Source organism: Leucoraja erinacea, chromosome 13 (genome assembly GCF_028641065.1).
Source record: "Leucoraja erinacea ecotype New England chromosome 13, Leri_hhj_1, whole genome shotgun sequence".
In the NCBI taxonomy this organism is placed as follows: Eukaryota; Metazoa; Chordata; class Chondrichthyes; order Rajiformes; family Rajidae; genus Leucoraja; species Leucoraja erinaceus.
The window spans coordinates 18,276,143-18,286,886 of NC_073389.1; the positions used below are offsets into that span (position 1 = coordinate 18,276,143).

The 10,744-nt window shown below is 43.6% G+C and overlaps 1 protein-coding gene across 1 annotated transcript in view; it reads left to right on the plus strand.

The window, feature by feature from the left end:
* igsf11 (immunoglobulin superfamily member 11) overlaps positions 1-8,443 on the plus strand; it is a 189,219-nt gene extending 180,776 nt beyond the window's left edge. Inside the window, exon 7 of the mRNA XM_055644554.1 lies at positions 347-8,443. Coding sequence (XP_055500529.1) covers positions 347-770 — 424 coding nt within the window. The 3' untranslated portion in view covers positions 771-8,443. The remainder of the gene's footprint in view (positions 1-346) is intronic.
* Positions 8,444-10,744: the final 2,301 nt, after the last annotated feature.

Below are 10,744 nucleotides of genomic sequence, written 5' to 3' on the forward strand. Positions count from 1 at the left end.
AGCGCGGTGATGTAGGCAGTGACATGCGGTCAAAATCTTCGCACGCCATCTGCGTGATGTGCAAATGACGCCCAAGTGGGACAGGCCCTTAATAGAATACGAGCACAATTTGGAATGTTGAATTTGAAGACTCTGGTTATTTCCAGCACAAGATCAATGCACTGATCTGTTTAGTTGATTAAATTTTAATTTCATGTGACACTTTAAATACATAAAATGTTCATACTTATAATTACATTATTTCTTAACATAAAATTAAGTTGCATCAGGTTATCTGATTTCAATATTATTATTATCAATATTATTATCAATATCTGATTATTTTTTTAATCAATATTCTCTTCAGGGAGGATGACATCCCACCATCATCGTCCGTCAAAGGCTTCCATCAAGATGGTTCCTCAGAGAATGATACCCTTGCCTCCGCAAACACGTACAGTGCCCACTACTGGCAAAGGAAAAATCCGACCTACATATCTAATGCCTTCAATCGATACGATGGTCACATGCCCCACTCAATGACGATGTCGAGCAGTCAACCTCAAAGTCACCGACTGCATACAAATGGGAGCCACCACCCCACCCCAAAGGCAGTGGTCATCACCACAAGTTCATCTCCATCTTCACAAAACTTAGCAAGATGCAATGGGTCTCTTGGTGGGAAGACCCCTCCACAGCACCACTACACCGTGAGTCATGCAAACCTTCAACGGATGGGTGGCATACCAGTCATGATACCCGCACAGAATAGGGCCGGATCACTGGTGTAGGCAACATCTGACTCGTAGAACGAAGGCATTTGCTTGTGACCTAAGCCTCAAATGTAGACTGATCTTTTCCATGTATAAAGTGTAAACATGCCCTTTCTCACTGGGTTTTTGATCAGTGAGATATATAAACGCAGAGCCATTTGCTGCCTGAGTTTGACTTCTCTACAACTGTGTTTTGTCTTAAATTAATACATTTCTGAAGTCTTACTTTTTGGATAAAATTGTGGGTTGACATTGACACACCATCACAAACTTCAAGGAAACAAAACAGGAGTACACATTTTCCAGAAGGAAAAAGGAATACATGTTTGAAATTGAAGATGAATAAACCAAGTATATTATTGGAGTGCATCATCTTAACAATGAATGAACGACTGAATCGATGTTTGAAAAATGGTTGCGTCCCTTTGAGAGACGGTGGGTACCTGGAGGAATATTGCCAAGAATTCCAGAGGTTCGCTCAACTATTTCAAGTGCACTAAAATGGGCGGCATGTTGTATAAAATAGCAACTTCATCCACGGGACCTGATTTTGGAAGAGTACGGTTTTCTTTGAAGAGGAAAGTTTGAGTTTTTTTCTTCCGCCATTCTTTTCTACAGACGTGCTGGAATTCACAGTGCATTGCGTTTGCTAAAGTGGTCATATGAAGTCTTATTTTAGGGATAAAGTTGTGGATTGGCATTGACACATCATCATAAAGTTCAAGGAACCAAATGGGAGTGCAAATTTTCCAAAAGGAAAAGAGAACACTTGTTTGCAATTGAAGATGCATGATTCTATGAGCATAACAGTGGCAGCCTTGACTGTGAGAAGACCAAACTGCTGAGGTGAAACAAAGAAGAAAATATTTAAGAATGGAATGAAAACACTGAATGCCATCTTTAATTAATGATACACCAGGACTGCACATGCAAATGTCTTAATTGTTCTGTGGAGCAATAAACCTGTGCATTTCCCACTATTTGTGTTTAAAGACAACATTGAAGATGATGGTTGTTGTAGGGAAAGTAAATTTAGAATGACTGAAGTTGATTCTTTGGCATTTTGTTAGAGCTTTGGAAAAATTACTAACAGAAGAAATATTTATTTGATTCCCGATCAGTATTAAGAGATTAGGTTACACTTGTGTTGGAATGCTTACTTATGTTTACATTTTTTTTAATTGGTATCTAAGACCATCGCGTGTCAGGTAGAATTCTGTCGTTGGGAATTGCAACATGCTACAAATTCCAGGTTTTTCCCATTTTTTTCGATATTGCAGAGCTATGGTTAGCTAGCAGAAGACCTCCACTTTTATCAATGTGGAAGAGAGATCAACAGCTGTTACTAAATCCCATTTTAATTTGTCAGCACTTACCGATGTATCTCGGTACTGAACTGGGAATGATGACTGATTTCAGCTAATCAGCTCTGCCTCAGTTAATGACGTAAAACATTTGACTACTGTGCTATAAAGATGTTTGAAAATGATTGAAGTTCTACGTCCTTATATATTCTGTAAAGATTGCAGGTTGCTCACGACAACGGTGCCAAAAGACCTTCCCCAAAAGTTACTGAGCAAACTGGCTTCAAAACAAGTCTGAAGTCCTGGGTTTTACTTTTATTTTTCATATCGCAAGACAGTTCTCCTTAAGTAGCTTGGGAGATTAGATTGAAAACAAACCCAATGTCATTGGGATAAGAATGCTGGTCAGCAAAAATTAATTACAGGGAGAATTGAACAAAAAATGTTGTCAAAAATGCCACTAATTTCCAGCTGTTTGCACTTGATTTTCATTTATTTGACTAATCCTTTAAAATACTCCAGAATCAGCAACTTCTGGTCTTTTTGGTTCTTGTGCACTTGTTTAACTCTGTCATCGACAATAAAAGTCAAATTAGTTTGCAGAATATTGATTTTTTTGATTTTGTTTTAATTTGTTTGGGAGGTACGGTGGCACAGCAGTAGAGTTTCCGCCTTACAGCGACAGAGACCCGGGTTCGATCCTGACTGGGTGCTGTCTGTACGGAGTTTGCACGTTATCCCTGTGACCCGCGTGGGTTTTCTCTGGGTGCTCCGGTTTCCTCCCACGCTCCAGAGACGTGCAGGTTTGTAGGCTAATTGGCTTAGTAAAATTGTAAATTGTTACTTGTGTATGTAGGAAAGTGGCAGTGTACGGGGAACGCTGGTCGACGTGGACTTGTTGCATGCTGTATCTAAATTAAACTAAACTAAGAGATGTCTGTTTATCCAATTTGGAGTCAACTGTGGAGAAAGGAAGATAGACACAAAATGCCAGAGTAGCTCAGCGGATCAGGCAGCATCTCTGGAAAAAAGAATAGGTGACGTTTCAGGTCGCGACCTTTCTTCAGAGTCACGTGAGAGCGAAACTACAGGTATGAAATAGAACAGGACGTATCAGAGCCACCACCGATAGCCAAGGAGCTACAATGATCTATTATGATAACGAAAGGATGTGAACAGTGAAACTATCAGGACGACTAGTGGGGGAGGGACGGAGAGCGAGGGAATGCAAGGGTTACTTGAAATTAGAGAAATCAATATTCATGCCACTGGGATGTCAGTTGGAAAACTGCTTTGAAGAAAAATGACAAAAGAAGCAGTAATTTTAGCCTAACTGAAGGATGTGGAGGAGTAGAGGTCATTTGGAAAAGCGCAGTTAGCCTACAGACAGTGGGTTGAAAATAATTACTTGGCCTATTTTTGATCAGCCGTTTCTGAATCTTTTATGTGCTTGCTTTTATTGGCCAACAGTGGAATGCTGGCAGCATTATTGCTGCAAAGAACATGTAATGCAATGTTTAGGTTAAATTAATAGCGTGTCCCTAATCAGACCTTTTAAAATACCCACCCTACACTTATTAGCTATTCTACACTGGAAATATCTTGCTCTCCATTCGTTCTTAAATATTCTTAACATTCTCAAGTGGGAAGCGAGTTCTGTGTCTATTTTGCAGAACTACTTTGAAATGCACTACAGACGCCCCCAGACTAAGGCAATAGGCGATTCATGGAATCTCGTACTTATGTAAACAATTCAACACTCAATCCCTAGTGCATTCAAGGCAGTTTGTTATTTCCACAACATTGTACGATCACTCAAGTTAACATCGAAAACAAGCCGGCAATGGCGGTGATGCTTGTCCAGAAAGCCGTGCACTGCAGAAAGTGCTCCGGATGCCACTGAGACAATTAATACTCTAAAAGGCCTGTCCCACTTGACTGTCATTTGCGCGCCCTTTACGAGACCTCCAAAAATGTGGTTGTCGCGTTGTGATGCACGGGTAGCGTGTGGGTAGCGCGGGACGGGCACATGGAGAGGCATGGAGGAGTGTGGAGTTGCGTGCGGTTTCACGCGGCGCTCCAGGATTGCGTACGCACGCTGATGCATTGGGTATGCACGCTGACGCATATGCGTCGCATGCTGGCATCCCGATGTCTCACGTGTATCGCATGGTTACGTCACCATGCGTCGCCACGCGCCGCAGGTTATTATATTGACGTCACGTGCACCAGGCAGCATGATGACGCGTGATTTGCGCGTGATGTCGACCTATTTCAGGCAGTAAGAGAGGAGGTGTAGCACCAAGTGTTACATCTCCTGCGGCTGCAGGGGAAAGTACCTGGAGAGGGGGCAGATTGAGTGGTGAGGTATGAGTGAACCAAGGAGTTGTGGAGAGAGTGGTCTCTGCGGGGAAGCTTGACTGGTGGTGGAATGACATTGAAGTGGCGATAATGTCGTAGTAGGTGTTGGATGCAGTGGCTGATGAGGTGAAAGTTTAGTTTAGTTTTGGCTTAGTTTAGAGATACAGCACAGAATCAGGCCCTTTGGCACACTGAGTCCGCGCCGACCAGCGATTCACGTGCACTAACTCTATCCTACACACAATAGGGACAATTTAAATATTTTACTGAAAATTATTAGCCTCCAAACCTGTTTGTCTTTGGAGTGTGGGAGGAAACCAGCGCACCTGGAGAAAACCCATGTAACTCACAGGGAGAATGTACAAACTCCGTACAGATCGCACCAGCAGTCAGGATCAAACCCGGGTCTTTAGCGCTGTAAGGCAGCAACTCTACCGCAGCACCATCCCTAAAAAAGGTAAGGACCAGGGGAACTATCTCCTTTCTGTCTTGGGGGAGTGGGCAGAGCTGCAGGACGTAGAGGAGACATGGGTGAGGGTTGCATCCACAACAGCAGTGGAATCCATGTTTATTGAAGAAAGAGGATATCTCGGATGTCGTTGAATTAAAAGCCACGCCTTGGAAGCAGATGCAATGGAGACGAGTAAGATAATTCAAGGGCTTTCAGCTGTGCAGCCAACTTTCTCCGACAAGTAGTCAAGTTTCCTGAGTGTTGAGTTGAATTAATTCTAGCAAGTGCAGACTATGCAGCTACATTCCACACTTTGGTTTGTTTTTGTGATAGAAAGACATTGGTTTGTCAGGAAGTATTTCATCTTCATCCCAGGATACCCAGTCTCTGACCTGCTGTTGTATCCACAGTCTTAAGTGACTGATCTAATTATGTTTCTGGTCAGTGGTGATCCACAAGATTAGGGTATTCAATTTTTGTCCTGATGGTCTTATCATTGGCACAGTGGTAGAGTTGCTGCCATACAGCGCCAGAGACCCGGGTTCGATCCTAACTACAGGTGCTGTCTGTACGGAGTTTGCACATTCTCCGTGACCATGTGGGTTTTCCCTGGGTGCTCAGGTCTCCTCCCATATTCCAAAAATGTACTGGTTTGTAGGTTAATTAGCTTTAGTGAAGATTATAATTTTTTCCTGGTATGTAAAATAGTACTAGTGTATGGGGATCGCTGGTCGGTGTGGACTCGGTGGGCCAGAACGCCCGTTTCCATGCTGTATCTCCAAATCAAACTGTGCTTTTGTGGGAATTGCAGATTCCATAATATTAGTCCTCTTGGTGCATTTTTTCAACTGGTTCCTCTGTGCCTAGTGTTGCCCTGTCCATGGTTTCATGTGCTGCTTCTCTCCCTCTCCCTCCTTTGTAACTGATGCAATGACTGGAAAGGGCAGAGATATATGGCTGGGCGGCTACGATGGTGGGGTGAGGTGGGAGTATGTGGTGGACCAGGTCACCAGCTGTCAGAGAGTGGGGGCAACACTTGGTGTGGTCTCGTCACACCAGTCATGGGCTTTGGTGACGGAGAGGGTTCGGTTCCATGGGCGTGAGGTGATTCCAATTGTCGGCTGGCCGGTGTGCCGTTTACCCACTCCTCACCTCCTCTCCCTTCAGGGTTTAGAGGAGCACCCCCATCTCTGCTCAATGAACGTCTCCAATGGAATCAATGATGCCTTTGTGCGCATCCACGCTAATGTGTGTTCTCCTACAGGCCTTGCGACTCCCGTGGGACTCTGCTTCCAATCTGCATGTGATCACCACCCAGGGATTTGGGACGGGGAAGTGGGGGTGGATAAGAAGTCATGCACTGCTCTATTTCAACAGGGTTTGACCAATGAAAGAGGAAACCAATAAATACATACACTTCGAGTGTTGAAGGAGCAAATGAAAAGGACACGTTGATGTTCTAAGACTAAGTAATGGGCGATTACTCAGTACTAAATCTGGTGCTCACCAGGAGACAAGCTGATCTGCCTTTATAGACAAGAGTGTGTCTTTATATTCTCAGATGGCAAGGTTACACAGAGACTTGATTAACAGTAAAACGGGATATTGATTACAGATTGGAGCTCAGAAAGACAATTAGATAACAGAATGAGATGATTATCCACAAGTCTAACCGTTAACAGTAGATCTAATTTTCAGTTACATTGATGGGAGCATGCTATAGCATAACGAAGTTCCAGAAACGTGGGTGTTGTCACTGCTACATTCCATGTCTCCACTTTCAGGCTTTGTCTGCAGTTCCCTGTCACCACATTAGCACAATCCACAAGCCTATTTACTGGTTATTAGCCCTCACTATTCTCACCCCTCTCACTCGATCCCCGCCACCACTTTTCCACCGCACGGTGCCTGCCAATTGCCACCGTGACCAGACTCCTCATTCTGCTATAACTGAAATCCATTGTAAAGAGGTCTGTAATAACGTGGGTAGACTGTATGTGCTGGTTTGTGAGGCCACTGTTCAGGTGAGGATTGCAGTGTGGATGGGGATGAGGTGGCATCGAATCTCCAGGACATTGTCTAAGCAGTCCTTCTGGTATTTCCAGCCCACAGTACCACTCAGATGTTTAAATGGGATGAGTTTGCATTGATGTCTTAGGATGCTCACTCCAATGAAAGTGCTCAAAGTGCCTTGAGTATAATGTCAGCCGTAATAGCAATACTGCAGTGCATGAAGCAAGAGTTGCTGTTGGCACTTCAGAACCATTCAGTGCAATGTGAATGCAGGATTACGATCATCAAGCAATGTAATAGGAAAGATCTACAGCTACAGTCCGGAGGGAATTTGTTTTCCTCATCATGATGCCACAGTGCGTGATAAATTTTGAAATGCTGCATAGCACGGTAACTTTTTTTTAACACATTGTTGGTCGTATCAAAAATCCTGTTGCATAAATCACTGCTACAGAACAGCACTCTCTTAATTATTGTCATTTGGGAATGGATAGGTAATTGTAATGGCATTATTTCAAACTGATACAGTCTGCTAAAAATTACTTGGATTTTTATGCATCAGATTAAAGCCTGAATTAATTTCCCGACTTAATTCTAGATGTGACTTTGTTTTATATTGAAAGGCAAGGTTAGCCCCAGGAAGCAGGACATCACCAAAGTTAAAAAGATGATGCGAATTTAAACAAAAGAAGACATGAGGAATTGTAGATGCTGGAATCTTGTGTCAGTCAACCTTGTGTTACTCGGTGGGTCAGGCAGCTCCTGTGGACACGGATGGGTGACGTTTTTGGGTCGGGGAAATGTGGAATTTCTGAAGAAAGATCCCGACCCGAAACATTGTTTACCCATTTCCTCCAGAGATGCTGTCTTGACCCACTGAGGTACTCCAGCACTTTGTCTCTGATTTTTTTTAAAAAAGGAGTTCTTCAAGCAATGAGTATTTTTGAGAGCAATATTAAACAGGCAGGAGTTTTTGGGTTGGATATAGAGGTCACTGGATTAATTGGGAAAGGGGAAAATAAAATCCAAGGAATTATCAACGAGTTAGAGGGAGAAATGTAATGGGGTACTGGTACCTCCAACAAACATTGGTGGGAGACCATTTTCAAAACACTCAAAGCTCTGGAGAAGTCAATAGCCTTCCCTGTTCTCCGACCAGCCGGACTGTCTCCCTGATTGAATTTTATCTCTGCTTTGTTGTCACCTCTTCGCTATCAATGATCTATTCTACATTTTCCTTGATTCTCGTCTCTTTTGATGTCTCATTCTGACACCTTCCCCTTATCTCTGTGTCTCCCTCTCCCCTGACTTTCATTTTGACAAAGAGTCTCGTGCCGAAACGTCTCCAATTCTTTCTATCCAGAGGTGCTGCCTGTCCCGCTGAGTTACTCCAGCAATTTGTGTCTATCTTTGACCATTCATTTGACACAGCATTAAAGAATTGCAGATTTTAGTGATGTAATCAATGATGTTATTGATCAGCGATTCAGCAAGAATTTGCAGAATGCAATGCCTGCTACCGTTCACAAATATGTTAAATGCTGAATAAACAGTAGTTTATACATTGATCGGCAAGAGTGATCATTTAAGAGAGGGGAGTGGGGGTAGGCAGGGGGCGAGGGGGAGAGGGGAGGGGAAATACGTTTTTATACTTGGTAAAATGGAGAACTGAATTTGCAGGAAGAAAACTGGGAAAGGTGCCTTGGGGTCTGGGAAATTCAGCGGCTCCCTGCTTCCTGTCCACGTGAGAATTGTGCTCTAACTGAAGTACAAATTAATTATACAGTCCAGAGTAAAGGAAAATAAAACTCCACATTATTCAAAATAATGATACAGAGTGAAACAATCATTAGTGATTCCTTATTGCAATCAAATAGAAGGAGGAAAGTTTACCCTCTAGTTATTGCTTTGGTAATGCAGTAGAATATGCTATCTGGTGGATAGAGTGAGAGAGACTACTATGGTCAACTCATCCCTCCCCACCCAAACCACCCCCTCCCCAGATACCTTACCCTGCAACTGGAGAAGATGCAACACCTGGCCCTGTACCTCCTCCCTTGACTCTGTCCAGGGATCCTGACAGTCCTTTCAGGTTACGCGGAGGTTCGCTTGTGCCTCTTCCAACCTCATCAGCGAGACCAAACGTAGACCAGGCGATCGTTTCGCTGAACACCTTCGCTCAGTCCGCTTGGACCTACCTGATCTCCTGGTTGGCAAACACTCCTTCCCATTCTCACACAGACCTTTCTGTCCTCGGCCTCATCCATTGACAAGAGTGAGGTTAAACACAAATTGGAGGAACAACATCTCATATTTCAGTTGGGCATCTTATAGCCCCGTGGTATGAATACTGATTTCTCTCACTTCAGTAGCCCCGGCATTTTTTTTTTCTCTCTCCCTCTCCCTCTCCCTCTCCCTCTCCCTCTCCCTGTGTGCGTGTATGTGTCTATATAGGTGTGTTGTGTGTATGTGTGTATAAAGGCGTGTGCATACACGCGCACATATACTGAACTCTTATTTTTTTTATTATATTGTTTACAGCATACTATGTTTACATATTATTTTGTGCTGCAGCAAGTAAGGATTTCTTTGTTCTGCTTGGGACACATGAGAACAAAGCACTTGACTATATTGTTCAAACAGTTCGGTACAGCTGATAGTGGAAACTAATACTCAGGAGATAAGGTACTAGCAAGACTGGTGACCTATGTTGGATTTTCTGAAAGGCAGTGGGGCTTTTGAAGGTAAAGGCAATGCTCGATCTGATGGATGGGAAGGAGTGAGGGGCAGGCAGTGTGTAACGTATCACTTCCTCAACTGGCACCAGAGAAGGACAGCAACAAAAGTAGCCATCAAACCTGCAAAGGCAACGATTGCACAGTCAACAATGATGCAGTTAGGTAACAGGACAGCACGGTGTTGCAGCGGTGGAGTTGCTGCCTTGCAGTGTCTGAGACCCAGGTTCGATCCTGACTACAGGTACAGTCTATACGGAGTTCGTACGTTCTCCCTGTGACCTGCAGGAGCTTCGGTTTCCTCCCATGCTACAAAGTCATATATGTTTGAACATCGAATTCTCCCAATTTTGTTAGTCCTTACTGTCTCCTCCCCTTCCTCAGTCCCCCTGCTGTCTCCTCCCATCCCCCAGCCTTCGGGCTCCTCCTCCTTTTTCCTTTCTTGTCCCCGCCCACCCCCGCCCCCGATCAGTCTGAAGAAGGGTTTCGGCCCGAAACGTTGCGCATTTGCTTCGCTCCATAGACGCTGCGGAACCAGCTGAGTTTCTCCAGCTTTTTTGTGTACCTTCGATTCTCCAGCATCTGCAGGCTTCTTAAACACTATGTTTGGGCTAATTGGCTTTGGTAAAATTGTAAATTATCCCTAATGTGTGTAGGATAGTGCTAGTGTGCAGGAATCACTGGTAGGCACCGACTCGGTGGGTCGAAGGACATGTTTCCACGCTGTATTTCTAAACAAGACTAAGCTCAAGAGTCAAATGTGTTTTAATGTCATGTGCCTCAAAATGGAGCAATGAAATTCTTACTTGCAGCAGCACAACAGATTGTAAACATACTACTCTGTAAAAACCATAATAAACAACCACAAAAAAGTTCAGTGTATAAACAGTACAATGCCCGTAAGTTTTCGTAGTTTAAGTTGAGTGTAGTTTATTGTCACAAAGTTGTGTGCTAACCAGTCAGTGGTAAAACAAGATGTGATTACAATCGACCCCGTCCACATTGTACAAATACATGATAAAGGGAATAACATGAATAACATTTAGTGCCGATAAAGTCCAGTAAAGTTGAATCAAAGATAGTGCGAGGATACGAGTTGGGAGCCTATTTGGAGGTTGTAGTGTTTAA